The sequence below is a fragment of the Lipophrys pholis genome (assembly GCF_963383615.2).
Source record: "Lipophrys pholis genome assembly, chromosome: 7".
Lineage (NCBI taxonomy): Eukaryota > Metazoa > Chordata > Actinopteri > Blenniiformes > Blenniidae > Lipophrys > Lipophrys pholis.
The window spans coordinates 791991-818606 of NC_137638.1; the positions used below are offsets into that span (position 1 = coordinate 791991).

At 47.8% G+C, this 26616-nt stretch overlaps 1 protein-coding gene across 1 annotated transcript; it reads right to left on the reverse strand.

The window, feature by feature from the left end:
- Nucleotides 1-5678: 5678 nt before the first annotated feature.
- On the reverse strand, nt 5679-18199 carry LOC308112175 (uncharacterized protein). The gene is made up of 6 exons (XM_080467467.1): nt 18118-18199; nt 16758-16813; nt 16397-16511; nt 15796-15840; nt 14252-14333; nt 5679-12693 (listed from the first exon to the last, which is right to left on the reverse strand). Exons 2-6 carry the CDS (start codon nt 16807-16809, stop codon nt 6127-6129), a joined length of 6861 nt encoding a protein of 2286 aa, XP_080323593.1. The 5' UTR covers nt 16810-16813; nt 18118-18199; the 3' UTR covers nt 5679-6126.
- Nucleotides 18200-26616: the final 8417 nt, after the last annotated feature.

A 26616-nucleotide genomic window follows, 5' to 3' on the forward strand; every position in this document is an offset into this window, starting at 1 on the left:
TCCTGGAGGCGCGGTGCGCTCCATTCGCCGCACAGCTGACACCGTTTCCACCCAGCGATTGAGCGATAGGCCTGGACGGTTGGTCACCATGGCAACGGCCAGACTCCTCCCACACAGGCTAAGAGGAGGAGCTGCAGTGATTTCTTGTTCTTGAGTTCAGATTCCTGATTTCACGTTATTTAAAGTTCCTCTTTTCAGGTTCTTGATTTCAGGTTCTTTATGGTTCCTGAGTTCAGGTTCTTGATTTCAGGTTCTTTATGGTTCCTGGTTTCAAGTTCATGATTTCAGGTTCTTTAAGGTACCTGAGTTCAGGTTCTTGATTTCAGGTTCTTTCAGATTCCTGAATTAAGGTTCTTTAAGGTTCCTGGATTCAGGTTCTTTAAGGTTCCTGATTTCAGGTTCTTGATTTCAGGTTCTTTAAGATTCCTGATTTCAGGTTCTTGGTTTCAGGTTCTTTAAAGTTCCTGATTTACTAACTCAAGCTCTTGTTTTCAGAGCAGCACTCTTAAACGAGTCGTTCTAGGACTCGGTTTAGTCAAGATCTGCTGGTTCTGTCTGGATCCAGACTTTGAACTCTTAAAGTTTCTGATTTTCTAATCGGGGTTCTTCAGGATGCAGATGTGCTGATTGGGGTTCCAGATGAATTCAGTTCTCATGTTCTCCTTCAGGACTCCTCCAGAAGCCTCTGAGGATTCAGTCTTTTCAGGTCTCAAAGGTCTGGAAGTAGCAGATTCAACTTTGAAGTTCTTGCCCGGTTCTAGATTTTGAGTCCAGTTCAGACGTCTTGTACATTTTGAACTTTGACGGTTCTGGACAGGAAGCTGAAGACTCTTCCAGAACCCTTCTGGGATCTCCAGGCTCAGTTCTTACTAGGAACCCAAGTAATCCAAACCCTTCAGAACTGGTAGAATGGTTCTGTCTGTGTCTACTCCCGGGCGGGGTGCGCTTCATTTATCCTCCGCTTAGTTCTGAACAAGCTTCACCCGGCTTGCCTGCACGTCCAGGTGGACCCGATCCAGCGCTCCTGACTCAGTCCAGAGTGGAGAACCAAAAGGTTCTGTGTCTGTTTTTATATACCTCGCCAACACATTCCAACAACCTGTTACCATGGCAACGGCCGGGAGAAGTTGTCTCCATGCGACGGCTGTACGTTTCATTCCTGGTTCTTAGAACCTGCAGAGATGGAACGTCTTTAAACCTTTCAAATGTTACTGCTGGGTCTGAGGAGGTCTGAGGAGGTCTGGGGGGGGTCTGAGGAGATCTGGGGTGGGGCGGGGGGGGGGGTTCTGAGGAGGTCTGGGGTGGGGGAGGGGGGTTCTGAGGAGGTCTGGGGGGGTCTGAGGAGATCTGGGGTGGGGGGGGGGGGGTTCTGAGGAGGTCTGGGGGGGTCTGAAGAGATCTGGGGGGGGGGTCTGAGGAGGCCTGGGGGATCTGGGGCAGGGAGACCTAAGAGATATGAGAGGGCCGCCTGTGGTTCTGAGAAATGTTCAGTAGGGATGCACGGATACCACTTTTTTAAAGTAACAGTATTAACCTGAGCTACTTGCCCAGTATTGATATGAGTACTAATTACTCTGAATCAGGAATACTTTAGTAATCCCCTGGAGGAAATTCTTCTGACTGCCGTTAAGCCCGATTCATACTTCAAACGACACCGGCATCACCGCCGCCACTCTGCGCTATGCTACAGGCTACATTGGCATGGCGTAGCATCTCTGCGCTATGCTACAGGCTACATTGGCATAGCGTAGCATCTCTGCGCTATGCTACAGGCTACGTTGGCATAGCGTAGCATCTCTGCGCTATGCTACAGGCTACATTGGCATAGCGTAGCATCTCTGCGCTATGCTACAGGCTACGTTGGCATAGCGTAGCATCTCTGCGCTATGCACAGCTGCTGGTGATGAGAGGATCAGTCACTTTAATCATGTTTAGCATGTAGCATGTAGCACAGCTCAGAGTTAAGTGAGCAGTTAAAACTACTGAGTGACGTCGGACTAACTCTGGTGGTTAAGTTGCCTGTGATGAAGTTGCCGGTGGTTAAGTTGCCTGTGATGAAGTTGCCGGTGTTGTACGAACCATCTTCCTCCTCTTGAACATCATTTACAGTCTCTTACTTTCGTTGTTCTCATTAATATTTAAGAATCTCTAAACGTTGCTCGTCCTACAAGTTGCATTGCTGCGGGCGACGTTGACGGTGACGTTGACCTTTTACACTTTCAACACAGGATCTTTAATGCGTACGAGTACTTTGTGTAGTGTCGGACCTGGTACTGGTATCGGTGCATCTCTGATGTGAAGCTCATCAAATCTGTGATCAGCCGACTTTTACCCTTCAAACCTCCTCTTCATCCTCCTCCTCTTCCTCATCCTGATGCTGCACTTTACTTTCTGATGGTGCCTCTTCATCTTCATCTTCATCTTCATGTGATTTTCTAGAAGCTTTTTTTCTTTTTCTTTTGTGGTATTAAAGGACGATTTTGAATAAAATCTGATAATCAGAATAATAAAGTTTGAAATTTGAGTGTTTTTTGGGGGTGAAATTCAAGATGAAGGTAAACTGGACTGACCGTCATGTGACCTTCATGTGACCTTCACGACCTTCATGTGACCTTCACGACCTTCATGTGACCTTCACGACCTTCATGTGACCTTCACGTGACCGTCATGTGACCTTCACGACCTTCATGTGACCTTGTCTCGGAACCTGAGACCAGCGCAAGGAGATTGGTTAAGACGCGAGGTCAGAGTGGAGCGGGTGTGTTGGTGATGTGAGGGGGGGTGTTGGTGATGTGAGGGGGGGTGTCGGTGACGTGAGGGGGGGGGTGTTGGTGACGTGAGGGGGGGGGGGGGGGGTGTTGGTGAGGTGAGGGGGGGTGTCGGTGACGTGAGGGGGGGTGTCGGTGATGTGAGGGGGGGTGTCGGTGACGTGAGGGGGGGGGTGTTGGTGATGTGAGGGGGGGTGTCGGTGACGTGAGGGGGGGTGTCGGGGATGTGGGGGGGGTGTCGGTGACGTGAGGGGGGGTGTCGGTGACGTGAGGGGGGGGGTGTTGGTGACGTGAGGGGGGGTGTCGGGGATGTGAGGGGGGGTGTCGGTGACGTGAGGGGGGGGGTGTTGGTGATGTGAGGGGGGGGTGTCGGTGACGTGAGGGGGGGTGTCGGGGATGTGGGGGGGGTGTCGGTGACGTGAGGGGGGGTGTCGGTGACGTGAGGGGGGGGTGTTGGTGACGTGAGGGGGGGTGTCGGGGATGTGGGGGGGGTGTCGGTGACGTGAGGGGGGGGTGTTGGTGACGTGAGGGGGGGGGTGTTGGTGACGTGAGGGGGGGGTGTTGGTGATGCAGGAGGTGTTAAAAGAGGAAGTGCGGTGAAGAATAAAGAAAAACAGACTCCACAACTCTGTCCGTCTCCCTTTTCTCAGCTTCCATACTGTGTAAAAAAGGACTATGCTGTAATACAGTATTTGGGGTTATGATTCTTTTGCCAAAAAGGACTGGACTCCTCCTTCTTCCCTGATTGAAAATCTGTCACACTTGTGTGTTTAGACACTCAGACAATGAAGTGGAGGAGCTCAGGGACGTTGTTGATGAGTGGCTTCAGATTTATGGAATTATTATAGTTTATTATAAAGTTAGGCTCTGAAAAGTAAGTATTTAAGTTGGAATATATGTTATCTTAAAGTACACAGGCTGATTCCATGTTTATATGTCATTTAGCTCGACAGCCATCGTGTTTGGCCTGACCAGATTATTTGCCTGGAGACGTCTTAGTCAAACTACATTAAGTTACTATTTGATCCAATTTAAATTAACCCCTGGATGACATCACAGGGTTAAGGAAAGGTGTTAGGAGGCTTCCTAAAGGAGCTAAGGAAAGGTGTTAGGAGGCTTCCTAAAGGAGTTAGGAAAGGAGTTAGGAGGCTTCCTAAAGGAGCTAAGGAAAGGAGTTAGGAGGCTTCCTAAAGGAGGTAAAGAAAGGTGTTAGGAGGCTTCCTAAAGGAGTTAGGAAAGGAGTTAGGAGGCTTCCTAAAGGAGGTAAGGAAAGGTGCTAGGAGGCTTCCTAAAGGAGCTAAGGAAAGGTGTTAGGAGGCTTCCTAAAGGAGTTAGGAAAGGAGTTAGGAGGCTTCCTAAAGGAGGTAAGGAAAGGTGTTAGGAGGCTTCCTAAAGGAGCTAAGGAAAGGTGTTAGGAGGCTTCCTAAAGGAGTTAGGAAAGGAGTTAGGAGGCTTCCTAAAGGAGGTAAGGAAAGGTGCTAGGAGGCTTCCTAAAGGAGCTAAGGAAAGGTGTTAGGAGGCTTCCTAAAGGAGTTAGGAGGCTTCCTTAAGGAGTTAGTAAAGGAGTTAGGAGGCTTCCTTAAGGAGTTAGTAAAGGAGTTAGGAGGCTTCCTTAAGGAGTTAGTAAAGGAGTTAGGAGGCTTCCTTAAGGAGCTCCTCCTTACATTGCTGACCTCATAAAGCCCTACAGCTCGACTCAGAGCTTGAGATCATCTGGGCAGAACTTGTTTAAGGTTCCACGTACCTGTTTTAAAGCTCGGGGAGACGATCATTCATAACTGCTGTGCCCCGACTTTGGAATGAACTCCCACTCGAGCTGCGTTCTCTGGACTCAGCGTTCCTAGGCTAAAGGAGGTTCTAAAGGAAGCATCAGTGGTTCCTAGGCTAAAGGAGGTTCTAAAGGAAGCATCAGTGGTTCCTAGGGTGAAGGAGGTTCTAAAGGAAGCATCAGTGGTTCCTAGGCTAAAGGAGGTTCTAAAGGAAGCATCAGTGGTTCCTAGGCTAAAGGAGGTTCTAAAGGAAGCATCAGTGGTTCCTAGGCTAAAGGAGGTTCTAAAGGAAGCATCAGTGGTTCCTAGGCTAAAGGAGGTTCTAAAGGAAGCATCAGTGGTTCCTAGGTTAAAGGATGTTCTAAAGGAAGCATCAGTGGTTCCTAGGCTAAAGGAGGTTCTAAAGGAAGCATCAGTGGTTCCTAGGCTAAAGGAGGTTCTAAAGGAAGTATCAGTGGTTCCTAGGTTAAAGGAGGAACACTTCCAGGGTTCAGGAGAATTGGATAGAGAAGGAGACAGGAGGGACAATTTGGACATTCTCATGTGTTTGTCAGAGGTCCATGTCAGGACTTTCCCTCCGTTTGAACTCTGCACTCTCCTCACTGACTATTCGCTCGGCTCTGTATGTCTCTCCAGGCTGAAAATCACCTCATGTCCTACTCTGCTCCTTGTCCCGCCACACCACCAAGGAGACCAGGACTCCCCTGAAGCCTCAGGCATTCCTCATGTAAGGGAGGTATGTCCCCCGGGTTCCAGAGGTCCTCAAAGTTCTCATTCCACCTCCAACCGAAAGTCCCTCTCCATGGCCTCACCAAAACTCCTTCCAGACTTTGCTTCTGCAACGGAAACTGTTGATACCTGTCCGCTGAGTCCAGAGTCCCCTGAACCAACCAGGACCTAAAGGTCCTCTATGTCCAGAGTTCCCTGAACCAACCAGGACCTAAACGTCTGCTGGGTCCTCCTGGACCACTGGAGTCCACCAGCATGTCCTTGGGTTGCCGCCATGAAAGGCACCGACCAGCTTCCACACTCTGCAAAAGGCTGAATCTTAATTCCAGGTCACCTTGTTGACACGAGCAGCAAGCAAACCTTTTCCTCATTTAGAGAAGAATGAATAAAACAAACATCTTTCTTTGATTCAAGAGGTTTTATTAATGCCAACATGAGATAAGTAAACAGACTTGATTCTGAATTTCTGCAGGTTTACCCGTTTTAACAGATCATTCAGTGGAGAATCAAAGTTTCTGTGTTTTTACAACAGGACAGACTTGTTCCAGATGGACCAACCGTTCTTTGACCTGCCGAGTCATGTTCTTATGATCGCTGTTATCTGTCGAACATAACGACAAAGCATGAAATGATTGTTGATGATAAAGTAACAATGAATGATAAAACCAATGAGAATTACTGAAAGTGAAAGTGTGTGATGTCACGGACGTCTACGTCTCGACAGCCATCATGGGCTCCATCTCTACTTCAACACGGCCTTCAGGCTCTTTCTGGAGCTTCTGTTGTCGCACAACTGTCAACGACTTCAACAACTGTCCAGCAAAGGGACAGTGGAAGAGGACAAGACTGATGCAGATAGCTCAGGTGATGATGAGAGACAGCGTGGCTCCTCTCCTCTGGAGAAGACACTCCAGTAGCAGCCGGTCCACTGACACCACCACCCCTCTGAACTCCACCATCAAATGACCACATTCATGATGGTCGCTGGTCCAGCCTTTCAGAGTCACTGTGGCCGTTTGGTTCAGTTGGTAGAAGTTCAGGAGGACTCTGTCCGGCAGGACTCGGCAGTCAAACATTGAGTGTGAGCTCAGGTACAGGATGTCGGTGGCATAGTCTTTTGCACAGTTGTCAATCGTGACTGAACCGTTCTTGAAAGCCAGCATGTAAATGTCGCTTCCATCGCCTCCAACCAGGTAATCCTCCCCAGTGGACACCAACACGTCGTTTCCGTCGGAGCCTTTCAGAAGGGAACTTTCGTAACCGGACACTAAAACGTCGGAGTAGATGGTGCCGATCACGGTCTCCACATCCTTCAACACGTCGCCCTCAGCATCAGCGTGGCGGCCCCGTCCAGTCAGCAGGTTGACGTACACCCCTTCCCTCTTCTGATGGTCACCACGGTACACAACAGTGTCTCTGCCAGGACCTCCATCGATCACATCCGCCCCCATTCCAGGAACAAAGACATCCCAGCCAGAGTTTCCCATGAGTGTGTCGTCTCCATCGTCCCCATAAAGGGTGTCGTCCCCCAGCCCACCAATCAAGTCGTCACTTCCTTGTCCTCCTATAAGAGTGTCATCTCCGCCCCCACCATGCAAGATATCCTTCTTCCATCCACCAATCAGAACGTTGTCCTGGTTGTTACCGACTATCAGATTGGACTGGGAGGAACAGCCTTGCACTGTGTGGACCTTTGAGAGGTTTCTCTGAGAGCTGAGGTCCAGATGGCAGTCCACCTCCAGCTGGTTCAGGGTCACTTTGAAGGCTTCTGTCTGAAAGGAAGGAACTGTGGCGTTGTGTTGTTTGAGTTTGAAATGCACCCCGTCAGAACTCTGAAACTGCAGGTGCTGGAACGTGGAGTTCCGACAGAAGTCCAGCAGAGTGAAAGTTAATGCTTCTTCTCTTGCCATGATTGTTACTATCAGGTCCTCATTTGTTGAGTCCAACAGAACTTGGCCGCCATCGAGGTAATCCATGTCCACCAGCACAGTATCAATACTTTCATCCTCTGCAAAGTTATCGATCACGATGTCCGTTCCATATCCACGTTTGATGATGTAAGTGTCTTTTCCTTCGCCCCCACACATCAGTGCGCCCCCTGTGTATGGATCCAGCAGATTCTCCTTGATGTTTCCCACCATGATGTCAAAACCTGCAGAGCCGAACATTTCTTTAACTGATTCAGTGTCTTCCATCCTCATCACTGTGCCAACTTCACCACAGAGCACTTTGTCCTGCGAATGAGAGCGTCTGTACCTGTAACAGGCGGCGAGATATAGCCTTTTCGTCCAATGCAGCTTCTCCACATCAGAAGAAGCTGTGAATTCATTCCTCCCGGGTTTAGAACAGAGAATTTTCTCCAGCAAATGAGAACTTCTGTACCTGTAACAGGCGGCATCTTGTCTTAGTATCCAATACAGCTTCTCCACATTGGAGGAGTCTGATTGAAGAGTCTCAGGCTGGTGCTTTCTGTAATCAACAATTGAAGGTAACAGTAATGTCCCACCACAGCTGCTCATGTCCGTCTTCAGCCCAGCTGTGATTCCGTCGCTGGTTTTGATCTGCAGGTGCTGATAATTCTTTGAAACAAACCAGTTCTGCACAACAACAGTGGGTGAGTCGTTTGTCATTATTAAGACACTCGGTCCCCAACAGCTACATCCTATGTTCTTGTATTTCTCTTTCACGAAGAGAAAATCCACGTCCAGATCTGGTGACAGATTGTTGATGAATTTTACTCCTGAATCTGGTGTGAGGATGTACCAGTCCTCTCCCCCCCGACCCTCCATCAAATCGTTTCCACTTCCAGGGAAGAAGACGTTGTGTTCTTTGTTTCCTTTGATGACGTCGTTAAGGTTTGACCCGCGGACCTCGGTCACGCTACTTAAAGCCTGGTCCTCCTGAAGGTCCACCCGCAGAGGCCATCTGGAGTGGCTGTAGTCGACGCTGTGACTCTTCAAGCATTTGGGGAAGGTGTGACTCTGCTGGCAGTCGGCCTTGTTTTCTGAGATTGAGAAAGTGATCAGATCCTTGGTGATGATGACCAAATGTCTGTATGCTGACGACCTGAACCAGTTCTTTATGGTCACGCTGAAGGCCACGTTGTCCTGGACAGCTCTCAGAAGAGCATCAGCCCCTTGTACAGTAAGCCTGAAAGCATGAAGATTAGCCTCTATCATGAGCACGTCTGTTTTGTGGTCTGTGGAGTAATTTTCAACAACCACTGTGGAATCTTTATGGCTCTCCACCACATATATGTCTTCTCCTTCACCTCCAATCAAGCAGTCTCGTCCTCCTCCCCCATCTATCACGTTGTTTCCCGCATTTCCAATGAGTAGGTCATCAAACGGAGATCCCAGGATGTTTGTTACTGTTTGTAAAAGGGTCTGTGAAGCGTCGACATATTGACCCGTCTTGGCTAACTTCTTGTTAATCCCTCTGGCCACCAGATGAACTTTGGAGGTCACAGTGGAGGAAATCTCAAACAAGACTCCGTCTCCTGACAGCATGGTCATGTGACGATAAAGTTCCCCCAAGAACCAGTTCTGGACGGTCACTGTATGGCTGCCCTCGTATTTCAGCACAACGTGGTTTCCAGATTTGGACACAGAAATCTGTCTGTAGTCAACACTGAAATGAAGCGTGTCTAATGCTCTGAAAGGGTCGTAGTTGTTAATGATGGTCTTCCCTCCGTGTTCAGGAATAATATACGTGTCTTTTCCACCAGAACCTTCAACATAACTTCTCTGTGGCCCAAGGAAGAAAGTATCATCACCTGGTTCCCCATAAAGATTGTAATAGTAACTCAGCATGACTTCCATGGTTTGTGGGTCTGATGATTTCTGAACTGCAAAGAAACGATTAGAGTCTCTGTTTCCCCTGTAGCTCCCGTATCTCGTACCAGATAAAGTTTCATAACCTGAAACTACTGTCACAGAGCGGACTGAAATAAATATGAGGAGTTTTGACTTTATAGTTTTGTACTGCAAACCATGTGATTGTCCCAGACCAAGAATAATGTCTTGACTTCCATTTGTATCGATGTCCCAGCATGTCTTCCTGTTATCATTAGAAACAAAATGGTCCATGCAGAACTTGGATGGCCCCTGGTCAGCGAGGCAGAAGTCAATACCTCCTCCATTCCAGGATGCAGAACCAGAAGTAAAGTCAATGGCACTCTTTCCATCCTGCGTTGTAATTTGGTAATAGTCATGATAGTCTGAGATCTGTGCGACAAGTCTTCGTCCATTCTCAATTTCTTCATAACGCCAATCATAAAACAGACTTATCACATGAATTTCAAACCTCAACAAACCAATGTCCAAACCCACAAATACGGCACCCAGTCTTTGCAGGATTCCGGCGTCCGCCGGGAGACTGTCCAGTTCGTCCTTGATGGCCATGTGAATATCATCAATGCCGATCCGGAGGACTGACAGAGCCAGATTTATCGGGATTAAAATTGGTGCAAGTTCAGGCACAAATATTATAGCGATATCTAAAGCAATCATGGTCAAATCTAATGCACCGTCGATGTATCCCAGCGTGTCCCCTCTCCGAAAATCTTCAGCGACATTGTAAATCCCAAATCCAATGCCCACTATCGATACAACTACCAATGATCTCTTCATTAGAGGGTTCTTCATGATGGTCGTCACAGCTTTAGCAAATCTCATCTCCGTGGACAAAGCTTGTTTTGCAACAACAGCTGTGGTCATGGCCATTACTCCATGTGCTGTTTGTAAAGTTCCCATCACGCCAGCTCTGATCTCTCCATGTTCAAAGGCAGTAACAGCTCCTTTCATCCCCAGCATGAGACCCAGCACTCCAACAGCATCTCCAATGTGCTCCACCACCTTGTTGACTTGATGGGAAAGTTCTGAGCTCTGAATCTCCATGTCTCCCACTGCTGTGTCGATGCTCTTCATCATCTTCTCGCTGTACTGTCGACTCTCTGCAGATAACTTGGTCCTGAACTCGGTGGCTCTACCGTCAGCTCCCTCAGGCATTAACTGACATACAAACTCTCCATTTTCTACTTTGGTGGTTCCTTCTATCACACGTAACTTTGCCAGATTTTCACCAAATGTCGCCTTCAGCTTGACATGAATCTCCTCAGACATTGATGCAGATGCTCTGGAGAAATAGGACTCATGTTTGAAGGATCTTTCTAGTTCTGAAGCTGAGTGTAGGTCTCGCGGTGCCACGCTGCCGTCCTCATAACCTCCCAGTGATCCAGATGTTCGAGGCTGTTGGGCCTCAGTCGTTTCTCTGAAATTGTTACAATCCTCTAAGAAGGACTGAATATCTGAATCATCACTGAAGACCTTGTAGTTTTTTGCCAGTTCGGCCATTGGATTAAAGACTTCATTACTATCAATAGTAGACTTCCACTTCATGAACAAGTCAGTTTCCAGGTTTGCGACTTCTTTCAGCTTGTTGAGTTTGCTTGGTTTTCCAGGATCTGCTGCACCACTGAATCCTCGCTGGTCCTCATTAATCCAGCTTCCTCCTCTTGCCATTGGATGTTCCTCAAAAAAGAATTTAGTCTCGGCCATATCAAGAGCCATTAGTACCAGAGGGAATGTCCGTACGTTTCGGGCAGATTCAGAAATAATGGATGCAGTGAAATATGTGGCGTACCAGGCCTCGGTGGATGCTGCTAGCCCCGGTCGATTCCCCTCAAAGATATTCCTCACAAAGTGAACATATTCTCCTTTATTGTTAATCTGTCCTCTCATTGAGGCGTAGCTTTCTTTGCCGACCTGTACTTCTATATATTTCCTCACTTCATCAATTTTTTTGTTGTTTCCCATTTGATTGTTGTCGAGTTTCTTTCCAACTAAAAATGCATAAAGACTTTTAGGATCAATTTTCAGGATCCAATCATCGATCATTACGTAGGTGAACTTATTGTCTTTGTTCGTAGCAAGGTGATGAACAACATTTCTAACATCTTCTCCTGATTTGACCTCATGACATTCTTGAAGGACTTGTTTTAGTCCAGCCTCATTGTTGACCCACCTCAGATTGTTCCCGTCCTGTTCTGCTATAGTGAATTGCTCTTGCAGCGGTTGGTTGTTGTTGAGTTTGATTTTTCTTGGAGTTGATTGATCGGGATGAAAAAGACCCCAGGAAATTCCCTGAAGTTCATCCATGGCAACTTTTCTTTGGTCGACTTCATAACTGTTTCCCCCCTCAAAAATGTCCGTGTTAATAAATCTTCTTGGTTCTTCTGGCCAGATGTTTGGGTCAACCTTCACTTGGTCTCCTTGGTTTTTGTTTCGGCGGATTTTTTTTGTTTTACCAAGACGGTTTCTTTCATTAGTAAAAACGGCTTCTCCTTTACTACCAGCCTCAGTTCTGATGATGACCTCTCCATTGCGATCCAGAGTCGCAACCAGTTTCCTGCTGTTGTCTTTATGTTTCCAGAGCACTCCATCTGGAGACATTTCTTGGGTTATTTTCTCTCCAGTGTGTCGGACTTGCAGCACAGCATCCCGTACATGCAGCTTGGTTTGGATGCCTGCGGTCACATGGAGATCCTTCAGCAGAGTTTTGCTGAAGGTTGGTTCTGACCCGACCTCACATGCCACCACGCTGACAGTTTTGATTGCATCGCCGACCCTGGAGGTCCTCTGAATGATTCCACTCACGTCTTGGGCGGCGAACCCCCCCAGTCTCATCTCTCCGGAGCTGTCTCGGGCCCCGTGGCCGACCAGCACCAGTCTGCTGTCTGCAGACAAAGGAGCGGGTTCACCGTGAATCAGTTTGGGTCTGTTGTTCTGGTCGAGCTGATAGACAGAGCTGACGGCTGGATGCTTCTCAAATAGATAAGTTGCAGCGTCTCTGACCGCAGGGTTATCTTCCAGGATGAGGATCTGCTGGTGGTCGTACTGTGTGGTGTGATCAACTGCTCTTTGTGGAATTTGGTAGGTGGAGACTGAGTTGGGTTGATCCATCACCTGGTAAATGTGATGATTCCCATCGTTAATTTCCAGGACTGCTCGGAGGGAGCGGGCCATTGAAACACGAATGAAGTCATGTTGGAAGTCTGTGGTCGTGTTCCCATCCAGAGAGAAAACTGGTGCTGCTGCCAGTGGAGTCTTCAGCAACAGATTGGCCAGAGATGAGCCGGAAAGGCCCGACACAGTGAGTCCATCTTCTGAAAAACGTCCAAATACTTTGACCACCGTGCCGCTGTCCACCTCCGGCAGGCAGGAGGCGTTGTGCAGGCACCCTGTGCTGATGATGACTGAGTAATGAGGATCAATGCTGTACTCCTGGAGGACTCTGGCTGTGGTAGACTTCTCTTCGTCAGTCATGACCAGAAGCTTTTGGCTGGAGCTGTGTGAGATCTCTGAAGCAGCGATCAGCCAGTCTTCAACCTTCTGTTCATCAATCTTTTCCAAGAAGCTGTCAAAGTCCTACAAAACCAAGAACAAGGAAACACAGTGAAAACATAAAAAGAGTCATGAACACATCATGAAACTGTTTCATATCGATTTGCCATGAGCTTCAGTTTCAAGATAGTCACACGTAGTGTTCCTCAGGTGTTTCTCAGCTCACCTGGAGGCTTTTGATGGGGATTCAAAAATGAAATGGCAAACAGAGCTTTGCCTTATTGCTCAGCTCCTCTTCACCACACCGGTCCTACACTGACTTACTGCAGTACCTGCTCATACCAGAGGCCAGTGTCATGATCACTCTTCCATCCCTCTTGAATAAGACCACATGATGCCCTCCGCCCCCCCCGCATGATGCCCCCCCCTCACATGATGACCCCCCCCCCCCCCCCCCCCCCCCCACATGATGCCCCCCGGGACCCCCCATGATGCCCTCCGGCCCCCCACATGATGCCCTCCTGACCCTGGCACCACCTTGACACCCTGTCCATGATAATCCTGAACATAAAGTGTGACAAGACGCAGCCCCACCCACCCTGACCAAAGTCCTTCTTAATGCTGAGGATACAGACGCAGCTTTCACATCGGAAGTACAAAGACCAGATCACCTACAGCAGCAGTTCTAGTACTCCAGACTCCCTTAGCTCCTCCCACAAGACATCTAGGGGGACACGGTCATAGACCTTCTCCAAGTACACAAAACACATGCAGACTGGATTAGCAAACTCCCATAATCCCTCAATAATCTGTGAGAGGGTGAAGAACCCTTCCTGGACAGTGACCTTGTCGTAGCGGAAGGACTTGCCTGGTCTAGTGACCTTCTGGGCAGCGGAACACAGAAGATGGTGTACCCTGCCTGGACCAGGTTCACCGGCGAGCGCCTGGTGACCGGGTAGCCCACGTGTCTTGGTCGGGCACAGCTCGAACAAATGACATGGGAAGGCTACCTGGGCCAACATGGAGGAGCGGTGCAAGAGAACGGCACGCCGTCGGGGGCCCCTGCAGCCAAAACTGGCCATTTCAATTTCAACAAATTGGCTCCAGATGTAATCGCCATGGTAACCTTGACAATAACAACACCCGCAGGCTCTTTATCTCCATGGTAACCTTGACAATAACAACACCCGCAGGCTCTTTATCTCCATGGTAACCTTGACAATAACAACACCCGCAGGCTCTTTATCTCCATGGTAACCTTGACAATAACAACACCCGCAGGCTCTTTATCTCCATGGTAACCTTAACAATAACAACACCCGCAGGCTCTTTATCTCCATGGTAACCTTAACAATAACAACACCCGCAGGCTCTTTATCTCCATGGTAACCTTAACACCCGCAGGCTCTGACCCGCCGCCATTTGTTCCTGTTGAATGTGAATGGTGACGCGGCTGAAGCCCACTGTGTGGCGCTGCTGTGTGTTCCTGGATCGTACCGCTCTGATTGGACCTGTTGACTGATTGTCTCTGATAAAACTCATTGTTGGAGTTCTGTTCATCACGTCAACACGGAGGAAGACAGTCGCTGCACCTGCACCGTAAAAACCTTTCTCACGTTTCTTCCTGTTAGAATCCACTCACCTGCTCCATCTGAGTGGCACAAGCGGTGAAGTTATAACATCTCTGGAGAGGATCCAGCCAGCTCATTGGATCCTGGTTCTCTCTAAGAGGACGACACACAGTGAGGAATAAAAACCTTCAGTCCGTTGGTCACATGACAAATCCACACAAGCACTTCTGTGTTCAACCCAAACTTCCTCCTCTGCGTTTTCTAAATGAATATCGTTCCCATCAGATCATTCAAACAAACCTGGTTATGATCTACTATGACCTCTAGGGGGCAGTGGAACGAGAAGTCGTGCTAAACAATCAGAATCCTGGAAAACACAACAACAAACGACGGTGGCGCTAGAGAGCAAAACAAGTAAAAGAAAAGAAACTATTAACACACACACACACACACACACACACACACACACACACACACACACACACACACACACACACACACAGAACAGTTAGAGAAAGTTGGTTACAGAAGTTAGAGGAAGTTAAAGTTAGAGGAAACACCACCTCTGTCTCATTCAAGAGAAACTTTAAGCACGTCTTCGCTGTTAGCAAACTTGTGACCACAATGAGGCACTTTAGTACACCAACGTAGGTGTGTGTAGACCTAGGTGTGTGTAGACCAGGCTGTGTGTAGACCAAGCTGTGAGTAGACCTGGTTGTGTGTAGACCAGGCTGTGAGTAGACCTGGTTGTGTGTATACCTGGTTGTGTGTAGACCAGGCTGTGTGTAGACCTGGTTGTGTGTAGACCAGGCTGTGAGTAGACCTGGTTGTGTGTAGACCTGGTTGTGTGTAGACCAGGCTGTGAGTAGACCTGGTTGTGTGTAGACCATGTTGTGTGTAGACCAGGCTGTGTGTAGACCAGGCTGTGTGTAGACCTGGCTGTGTGTAGACCTGGTTGTGTGTAGACCTGGTTGTGTGTAGACATAGGTGTGTGTAGACCAGGCTGTGTGTAGACCTGGTTGTGTGTAGACCTAGGTGTGTGTAGACCTGGTTGTGTGTAGACCTAGGTGTGTGTAGACCATGTTGTGTGTAGACCTGGTTGTGTGTAGACATAGGTGTGTGTAGACCAGGCTGTGTGTAGACCTGGTTGTGTGTAGACCTAGGTGTGTGTAGACCTGGTTGTGGGTAGACATAGGTGTGTGTAGACCAGGCTGTGTGTAGACCAGGCTGTGTGTAGACCTGGTTGTGTGTAGACCTAGGTGTGTGTAGACCAGGCTGTGTGTAGACCTGGTTGTGTGTAGACCAGGTTGTGTGTAGACCTAGGTGTGTGTAGACCTGGTTGTGTGTAGACCTAGGTGTGTGTAGACATAGGTGTGTGTAGACCTGGCTGTGTGTAGACCTGGTTGTGTGTAGACCAGGTTGTGTGTAGACCTAGGTGTGTGTAGACCTGGTTGTGTGTAGACCTAGGTGTGTGTAGACATAGGTGTGTGTAGACCATGTTGTGTGTAGACCTGGTTGTGTGTAGACCAGGCTGTGTGTAGACCATGTTGTGTGTAGACCTGGTTGTGTGTAGACCTGGTTGTGTGTAGACCTGGCAGTGTGACAACCTCCTCACCTGAGAGCGCCTCTCCTCGCTCGGCTCCGCCCCTCCGCCGCTCCGCTGGGAGGAAACACAGGAAACCTTCACTTAGCAACCACTTCAAGTCAAACACTCGTTTCCTTTGTGAAAACAGTCGTACTCCCATAACGAGCAGCTGACAATTTGGAGTATTTTTCTGTGATTCAGAAAGTTCAGGAAGTAACTCTCCTTGGATTACTCCACTGAAACATTACAGTTACAGGTACCTTAGGAGCTGCTGGAGTCACACAAACAGAATAATTCCTTAACATTTTAAATCTAGAACATGAAATGCAAAATGACAGAACTTTAAAGTGAAACCATCAGTCAGTTTCTTCACTGACACATTTCAACTGGACCAGCAGCAGCACCACCTAGTGGACCAACAGGAAAACTACATCGCTTTCACTGTTTCGGTCGTCGCCGTGGAAAAGGACCTCGATGTCAAAACATTGTCTAGTAAAGGTGAAACTTTTCTAAAAGGAAACAAGTTTAACTGGAAATGTTGTGGTGGAAACGAGGCTCCATCAACACTGTGGCTCGTCGCCGTGGCAACACTCCGCTAGGAGGAAGAGTGTTGGACTGGTGACGGCGTTACCTCCGAGGGGCGGACTCCTGCAGGCGGCGGTGGGACATGCACTGGGACAGTCCTCGGAGGCGGTGCAGAGCGGCCACATCCGGGCTGAACTCCTCCCACTCGTCTTCCGCCAGATCTGACCAATCACAGATAACCTGGCTGTCACCTGACCTCGACCACACCCCTCACCTGCCACTGCTCCTGCAGAGCCCAGCGGGTCTGCAGCCGCTGGACGACTGGAAATCAAACCTAGAACCCTCTGGCTCTGCAGGAAGCCCCTTCATCATCATCATCATCATCATCATCATCATCATCATCATCATCATCATCATCATCATCATCATCATCATCATCATCATCATCATCATCATCATTGTCATACCAAAAGCTTCAGTGAGGATGAGGAGGCTGAAGAGGAAGATCTTCAGAGCCATCCCGCTGAAAAACATCAAATAAAATAACTGGAATTATTTATAAAGTTATTTTTGATGTGACCTACGACTCTCCTTCTCATCGACTCTCATTATCATCGACTCTCATTCTCATCAACTCTCCTTCTCATCGACTCTCATTCTCATAGACTCTCATTCTCATCAACTCTCCTTCTACATCGAGTCTTCTTCACCACGACTCTCCTTCTCATTGACTCTCCTTCACCACAACTCTGATTCACATCCATTCTCATTCACATCGACTCTCCTTCACATCGACTCTCCTTCACATCGACTCTCCTTCACAACGACTCTACTTCTCATTGACTATCTTTTACATCAACTCTCCTACTCATCGACTCTCCTTCACATTGACTCTCCTTTACATCGACTCTCCTTTACATCGACTCTCCTTCACATTGACTCTCCTTTACATCGACTCTCCTTTACATCGACTCTCCTTCACTACCACTCTCCTTCTCATCGACTCTCCTTCACATCGACTCTCCTTCACTACCACTCTCCTTCTCATCGACTCTCCTTCACATCGACTCTCCTTCACAACGACTCTACTTCTCATTGACTATCTTTTAAATTGACTCTCCTTCAAATCGACTCTCCATCTCATCGACTCTCCTCATCGACTCTCCTTCACATTGACTCTCCTTTACATCGACTCTCCTTCACTACCACTCTCCTTCACATCGACTCTCCTTCACCACAACTCTGATTCACATCCATTCTCATTCACATCGACTCTCCTTCACATCGACTCTCCTTCACATTGACTCTCCTTCACAACGACTCTACTTCTCATTGACTATCTTTTACATCAACTCTCCTACTCATCGACTCTCCTTCACATTGACTCTCCTTTACATCGACTCTCCTTCACTACCACTCTCCTTCTCATCGACTCTCCTTCACATCGACTCTCCTTCACAACGACTCTACTTCTCATTGACTATCTTTTAAATTGACTCTCCTTCAAATCGACTCTCCATCTCATCGACTCTCCTCATCGACTCTCCTTCACATTGACTCTCCTTCACATCAACTCTCCTTCTATATCGAGTCTTCTTCACCACAACTCTCCTTCTCATCGACTCTCCTTCTCATCGACTCTATCAGCTAAAGCAGATTCAGTGACTCAGACTGAACTTGGTTCTTGAGTTAAAGATTCAAAGAGACGTCACTTTCTGGCTCTTTAAAGGAGTGTCCTGAGTCCTGTGTGTGTGTGTGTGTGTGTGTGTGTGTGTGTGTGTGTGTGTGTGTGTGTGTGTGTGTGTGTGTGTGTGTGTGTGTGTGTACCTGCTGGGGTCTGTCAGTGGTCCTGGTGAATCCTCTGTCCAGAGCAAAGAGCTGCAACCTGGTTACTAGAAGTTTTACTAGTAAGTGAAAGTAAAATACAACGGTGGGAGGGTGGAGCTAATGGGGGTGGTGGTGGGTGGGGTGGAGGTGGGGATGTGGTTTTGGGGGGTCATGTACCTAAGAGGGAGTGTTGGTCAATGTTTAGACATTTTCTTCTTCAGTGCAGCGTGGAAACAAGCCGGTTTCCTTCTTCACCGTTTGCAGCTGTTTGCTACAGGAAACCTGAGACGCAGTCCAAGAAAACTTCAAGAAAAACTTCATTGAAAAAACTACTTGGAAAAGTATCATGTTTCCACGGCAGACCAGAGCGTCTCTGAGCTCTGATGAATCTAAAAATGACTGGAAACACTCAAATAGGTTATTTCTGCTTAAATGGTCACATAACTGACTTGCAATCACTTTTTCTAGGATTTTAGAAATAAAGGAAGGTTGGATATTGATACTCAGTGACTGAAACTACTTCCTGTAGGATTTTAGAAATAAAGGAAGGTTGGATATTGGTCTGTAACTTACCAAGACACCTGGTCAAGGTTAGGGTTTTTAAGAAGAGGTTTAACAACAGCAACCTTAAAGGCTTGTGGTACATAACCTGTTATTAGAGATATGTTTATCTGATGTAGTATTGATGTACTAATCAGGTTGATCTGATCTAGTATTGATGTACTAGTCACAGGGAAAATATCTTTAAACAGTTTATTGGGGATGGGATCAAGCAGGCAAGTTGTTGGTTTAGATGAATCCACGATTGAGGAGAACTGAAGGACTTCTATAGGGTGGAAGCTGGATAACTGGAAATCAGGCTCCACTAACTAGTCTGAAGATGTGGTTTATTGATCCGCCACTGCACTGGGCAGTGAGTCTTTCATTTGATCCCTAATAGTTAGAATTTTGTCATTAAAGAAGTTTACGAAGTCATTACTGCTCAAAGTTAAAGGGATATAAGGTTCTACAGAGCTGTGACTTTTTGTCAGCCTGGCTATAGTACTGAAGAGAAATCTAGGATTGTTCTTGTTTTCTTCTATTAAGGAGGAATAGGAGGTAATTCGGGTTTTGTGAAGGGATTTTTTATAGATTAACAAACTATCTCTCCAGACTGTTCGAAATACTTCTAACTGATTTAAGTAGCACTTCTTCTATAATTTTCGTGCTGATTTCTTTAAAGTTCTCGTTACCATTATACCATGGAGGTATCCTCCTCTGAGTTGTTGGTTTTATCTTCAAGGGAGCAATGGAATCAAGAGTGGAGTGAAGTAAGGCTGCTGTTCCATCTACAACCAAGTCAGCCTCAGTAGGGCTAATGCTAATGCTAATGGTGTGACAGCTGTTTACTGCTGGATCCATGGATGGAACTGAAGTCAGTATTGACGGGAGTACTTCCCTGAATTTGGCTCCAGCATTGTCTGATAGATATCTCTTATATTTCAGTTTATTTTCCGGGGCCATGAAGCCAGTTAATGTAAATCAGGAAGTGATGAGACAACAGAGGGCTGTGGGGAAGAACCATTAATTGATAAATGTCAATACCATAAGTGAGGACAAGATGAAGCGTGTGATTAAGATAATGAGTGAATTCATTCATCTTCTGTGAAAATACCATTGTGTCCAGTAAAGAGCTAAATGCTATGCTAAGGCTCATTGTCAACATCTACATGAATGTTAAAGTCTCCCACTATAAGGACTTTATCTGAGCTCAGTACTAAAGTAGAGAGACATTCAGAGTATGGTCCAGGAGGACGGGACACTAGGACAAGTAGAACTGCTGCTGGGTTTTCTGGTCAGAGTCATGAGATCCAGAGTGAGACTTTCAAAGGGTTCTGGTTCGTTTTAGTTCTGGGATCAATAAGAAGACTAGAGTTCTAGATAGATGCTCCTCCTCCTCCTCGTCCAGTTCCTCCAGGGACATGATGGTTAACATGAGTGGTGGGAGTTGCTTCATTTAGGCTGAGATATTCATCTCTTTTTAACCAGGTCTCAGTGAGGGGACAGAAATCACATTAGTCATCTATTATCAGATCACTTACCAGTAAAGATTTAGACCAGAGAGAAGGAATATTTAACAGTCCACATCTGATTGTTGTGGGATTTTGTTTACCTCTGGAGGTAGTTAAGATGTTTATCAGATTCCTATGATTACGTCCTCTCCTGTGGGATTCATCTGGTCTTAGATAAAATGGTGGTGGGACAGACACAGTCTCCACAGGAAGGGTTTGGTTGTTAGAGGGTGAGGGGGGCAGCAGGAAGGGTTTGGTTGTTAGAGGGTGAGGGGGCAGCAGGAAGAAGGTTTGGTTGTTAGAGGGTGAGGGGGCAGCAGGAAGGGTGGTTGTTAGAGGGTGAGGGGGGCAGCAGGAAGGGTTTGGTTGTTAGAGGGTGGGGGGGGGGGCAGCAGGAAGAAGGTTTGGTTGTTAGAGGGTGAGGGGGGCAGCAGGAAGGGTTTGGTTGTTAGAGGGTGGGGGGGGCAGCAGGAAGAAGGTTTGGTTGTTAGAGGGTGAGGGGGCAGCAGGAAGAAGGTTTGGTTGTTAGAGGGTGAGGGGGCAGCAGGAAGGGTGGTTGTTAGAGGGTGAGGGGGGGGGGGCAGCAGGAAGAAGGTTTGGTTGTTAGAGGGTGAGGGGGGCAGCAGGAAGGGTTTGGTTGTTAGAGGGTGGGGGGGGCAGCAGGAAGAAGGTTTGGTTGTTAGAGGGTGGGGGGGGGGGGGCAGCAGGAAGAAGGTTTGGTTGTTAGAGGGTGAGGGGGCAGCAGGAAGGGTGGTTGTTAGAGGGTGAGGGGGGCAGCAGGAAGGGTTTGGTTGTTAGAGGGTGGGGGGGGGGGGCAGCAGGAAGAAGGTTTGGTTGTTAGAGGGTGAGGGGGGCAGCAGGAAGGGTTTGGTTGTTAGAGGGTGGGGGGGCAGCAGGAAGAAGGTTTGGTTGTTAGAGGGTGAGGGGGCAGCAGGAAGGGTGGTTGTTAGAGGGTGAGGGGGCAGCAGGAAGGGTTTGGTTGTTAGAGGGTGAGGGGGCAGCAGGAAGAAGGTTTGGTTGTTAGAGGGTGGGGGGGGGGCAGCAGGAAGAAGGTTTGGTTGTTAGAGGGTGAGGGGGCAGCAGGAAGGGTGGTTGTTAGAGGGTGAGGGGGGCAGCAGGAAGGGTTTGGTTGTTAGAGGGTGGGGGGGGCAGCAGGAAGAAGGTTTGGTTGTTAGAGGGTGAGGGGGGCAGCAGGAAGGGTTTGGTTGTTAGAGGGTGGGGGGGGCAGCAGGAAGAAGGTTTGGTTGTTAGAGGGTGGGGGGGGGGGTAGCAGGAAGAAGGTTTGGTTGTTAGAGGGTGAGGGGGCAGCAGGAAGGGTGGTTGTTAGAGGGTGAGGGGGGCAGCAGGAAGGGTTTGGTTGTTAGAGGGTGGGGGGGGGGGCAGCAGGAAGAAGGTTTGGTTGTTAGAGGGTGAGGGGGGCAGCAGGAAGGGTTTGGTTGTTAGAGGGTGGGGGGGGCAGCAGGAAGAAGGTTTGGTTGTTAGAGGGTGAGGGGGCAGCAGGAAGGGTGGTTGTTAGAGGGTGAGGGGGCAGCAGGAAGGGTTTGGTTGTTAGAGGGTGAGGGGGCAGCAGGAAGGGTGGTTGTTAGAGGGTGAGGGGGCAGCAGGAAGGGTTTGGTTGTTAGAGGGTGAGGGGGGCAGCAGGAAGAAGGTTTGGTTGTTGGAGGGTGAGGGGGGCAGCAGAAAGAAGGTTTGGTTGTTAGAGGGTGAGGGGGGCAGCTGAAAGGGTTTGGTTGTTAGAGGGTGAGGGGGGCAGCTGAAAGGGTTTGGTTGTTAGAGGGTGAGGGGGGCAGCAGAAAGGGTTTGGTTGTTAGAGGGTGAGGGGGGCAGCAGAAAGAAGCTTTGGTTGTTAGAGGGTGAGGGGGCAGCAGGAAGGGTTTGGTTGTTAGAGGGTGAGGGGGCAGCAGAAAGAAGCTTTGGTTGTTAGAGGGTGAGGGGGCAGCAGGAAGGGTTTGGTTGTTAGAGGGTGAGGGGGGCAGCAGAAAGAAGCTTTGGTTGTTAGAGGGTGAGGGGGCAGCAGAAAGAAGCTTTGGTTGTTAGAGGGTGAGGGGGCAGCAGGAAGAAGGTTTGGTTTTGAGAACACAGATGAGGATGAGGATGGAGTTGACAGAAAAGGACACTCGGGGGCGTGTCCATGGAATGTAAACAGTCAGTCTGAGGGGTGGAATGTACCGTATGGAGCATATTAGCAGCTAATCTGTGCCTCCCCAGCCTGCTGGGATGAAGTCCGTCAGGAGGACGAAGGAGGGACGGTTCCAGAACCAGTTCAAGTTATCAACTAAACCTATAATGTGGTTCTGCAGGCGGAAGTCAGGAACGTGTTCAGACTGAACATTCTGCTGAAGCCAGCTGAGCCTCGACAACACACACACACACACACACACACACACACACACACACACACACACACACACACACACACACACACACACACACACACACACACACACACACAGAATGTGGACAATATAGTCCTATTGTAACTCAGGATTTATAGTCATAAGATTCAAAAGCCTTAAAGTTTGTAAGATCTTCTATTTTTCTAATATTTTCTTTTCATGACTCATTTTTATCAGATCAAGTTGTAGTAATGTTATTTAAATTGTTCCAAGTCTTTCATTGCTCTGACACATTTTCTCTGTTGACAACACAGTTCCCAAAGCACTGCACACTCGTGTCAAAATCACACTTTATTGAACTTTGTTTTCAAAATCAGCACACAAAGCAAAAGTAGGACGCTGCACTGCTAAATACAAAACACTCTTCTCTCACTGTGTTTTAACATGAAGTATTAAAGAAGTATCCAGTCCTCAGAAATGACAACCTAAAAACAAATATATCCTATAAATGAATCAGAGGGGCCTTTGTAGTGCCCGACTGTACATTATGAAATATAAACAATGTTAGACAAATAAATACAGCACTGCATTGTACACAGTAGAGTACACAAATATTCACACCAGGTCTGTATTATCAGTTCTTTCAGCCTGGTCAGACCACAGGACCTCATCAACATCACAAGCTGTGTTTTCTCTGGTCAGGGAACGAGGGAAGAAAGACGAGTGTGTCTGATCCACCCTGACAGGATTCAACAGAAACATCACAGACCAAGACCATGATAGCAAGAGATGTTCCTGAATATATGGCTGCCGCTCATACACCTTCCTCCATGTAGAGAAGAATTCCTCTATCGGGTTCAGGACGGGAGAACATGGCGACAGAACACTCACAATAAGTTGAGGGTTCATATCAAACCGTTCCCAAATCAATAGTTCTCTATGAAAACTAACATTGTCCCAGACCAACACAAACACTGTGTCTTCCTGCTGCACCCTGTCAGGAGGCAAAGTCCAGCTCAGAAAGTCAACAAGTCCTGGGTGTTGTTTGGGCTCAGAACTGCATGACGGGTTGGTTTCTCCCATATTGCTTAATCCAGCACATAGGGTTCCATTCCCCCCATGCTGACCGGGGACGTTGACTTCAGCCCGATGTCCAATGATGTTTCTCCCTCTCCTCCTCCTCCTCTTCGGCAGGTTGGAACCAGCCTCGTCCACGTCATGTATTCATGTGTTCATATCATCCAAAACCAATTGGAAAGCTCTCTGGAACGAAGGCACACCAACCAGAGTAACAGTCAGTCATGTACACGTTCTGTGATGTTACCAGCGCTGGTGAAGCAGAATTATACATTAGATGTTTTACAGTATTCTCAGAACATTTCTGACTGCTTCCATTACTGTAAAGTGACAAACAACATTACCATGTAAAGTAAACCACACCAGACATCATCCTAACCGTCTGCTGACCTAACAACACATTGTTCACAGAACTCCACAACTCTGTCCGTCTGCTCTTTCACGGCTTCCACACGGTGTACAAAGGACTATGGTGTAATACAGTATTTGGGGTTATGATTCGTTTGCCGAAAAGAAGAAATGGCACTCCGAATGCTCCAATACTCCAGAGGAAAACACCTCTCCCAACACTCTCAACCTTTCCTCACTTCTGACCTGCTCTGTCCACTCCACCTTAAGTCACACACTAGATGGAGCCCCAACAGAAGTGTTGGTTCGAAGCTCCTCCTACTTCCCTGATTGAAAATCTGTCACACTTGTGTGTTTAGACTCTCAGACAATGAAGTGGAGGAGCTCAGGGACGTTGTTGATGAGTGGCGTCAGATTTATGGAATTATTATAGTTTATTATAAAGTTAGGCTCTGAAAAGTAAGTATTTAAGTTGGAATATATGTTATCTTAAGTTGGAATATATGTTATCTTGAAGTACACAGGCTGATTCCATGTTTATATGTCATTTAGCTCGACAGCCATCGTGTTTGGCCTGACCAGATTATTTGCCTGGAGACGTCTTAGTCAAAATACATTAAGTTACTATTTGATCCAATTGAGATATATACTGTATATATATATATGTATATATATATATATATAAATAAGTTTACATAAAGGCTAATGAATAAATAAATTTATGGGTAAAATACATTGTTAAAAAGGTTATAATATGTACATCAAAGTACATGGTTTAATTTTATAAATAGAAATAGGTAAACATTTTAGGGCAAAAATATTAAATTAAACAGCAGAAAATTTATTTATTTGATAAATTTAAAATTGTAAAATTCTCAGCGTGTTTATTCATTTAAAAACATTTGAATAGAACTAATTTCCTGTCTCTTTTCCACTCTTTTCTTTAAGGTTTTCAACCTGCTACAAAATCTACAATAAAACTGAATAAACTTTTAAAAGCGGAGTTGGCCTGGGTTGTAGTCCAGGACCAGGTGCAGGGGCTCGGTCAGATTCTGGTTCTGGTTCTGGCCGGGGTCTAGGTCGCCCAAGTCCTCTACTTCCACCATGGCCTCTGACTCCTCTGACATCCAATCTGAGCAGCTCATGCTGTTTCCCAGCAGGTTTAATCGCTGCAGCTGATTGGCTGAAGTGTCTTAAGCTTTGACCTGCTGTCTTATTTGTCACCACTGTGTTGGAACAGAGTCTAAATTCTGCCCCCCAGTGGTCACTTTTTGAAAAATGTGTGCTATGATTGAAAAGTGTATTCAAATGAGCAAAACATGTGTTCAGTGTTTTGCAAAAAAAGTTCAGGAGTTTTGGAAACCGTGTGCAAACCATGACTCGTGTTCAAGTCCCGTCATGGAGAAATGTGTTCCGTCAGTTGGTGGCTGTGTTCAGTCAGCTGGTGGCTGTGTTCCGTCAGTTGGTGGCTGTGTTCAGTCAGTTGGTGGCTGTGTTCAGTCAGCTGGTGGCTGTGTTCAGTCAGCTGGTGGCTGTGTTCAGTCAGCTGGTGGCTGTGTTCAGTCAGTTGGTGGCTGTGTTCAGTCAGCTGGTGGCTGCGTTCAGTCAGCTGGTGGCTGCGTTCAGTCAGCTGGTGGCTGCGTTCAGTCAGCTGGTGGCTGCGTTCAGTCAGCTGGTGGCTGCGTTCAGTCAGCTGGTGGCTGCGTTCAGTCAGTAGGTGGCTGCGTTCAGTCAGTTGGTGGCTGCGTTCAGTCAGCTGGTGGCTGCGTTCAGTCAGCTGGTGGCTGCGTTCAGTCAGCTGGTGGCTGCGTTCAGTCAGCTGGTGGCTGTGTTCAGTCAGTAGGCGGCTGTGTTCAGTCAGTTGGTGGCTGTGTTCAGTCAGCTGGTGGCTGTGTTCAGTCAGCTGGTGGCTGCGTTCAGTCAGCTGGTGGCTGTGTTCAGTCAGCTGGTGGCTGTGTTCAGTCAGTTGGTGGCTGTGTTCAGTCAGCTGGTGGCTGCGTGCGGTGGATGGAATTCAGTGTCTTATCGATCCAGAAAAACTGTATTGAGACGAGGACGTGAGCCGTTCTTGACTTCTCTTATTTGGGACGAGGAAATTGCCGTTGATTCTTCTACTTAAATGTCCTTTAATGATCTGACGTCACAACAGCAACAGCTTTTTATATTTTCCACAAATTTCACCTGAAAACCAAATATCCAGAACGTTTTGTGAGGAAGTTTGAACTGAGGCTACAGGTGACCTGAACTGAGGCGAGCCGAGGGTCTGGTACCGCTCTGGTACCGCTCTGGTACCGTCTTCCGGCGGAACGAAGAGATGCCAGTGCAGAATTCAAAATGGCCGACAATATGGCCGCTTTCGCTGATCACGGCCATTTTGTTCCGGATCACCACCACAGCGCCTCCGGCGGTGGGAGGTGGTAGCACATGATCACGCTCTGTGCAGTGTGGCCATCCTCTCCAGAATTGACACCCCACCAGTGAGGTTTCAAATATGGCGGTGTTTCGGGAGCCGACATATTTGAATAGCAAGATGACGTCGGTGTCTACCGGTGTATGTCTGCTTCTGGCTTCAGGGATCATGTTGAGTCTTATGAAGTACTGGAAGTACTTCCGTCAGTTGGAACCTGCTGACGTCTCTCACCGTGTCGTGGTGGTGTGACAACAGCCTGAAGCCGTCTCCACGTCCT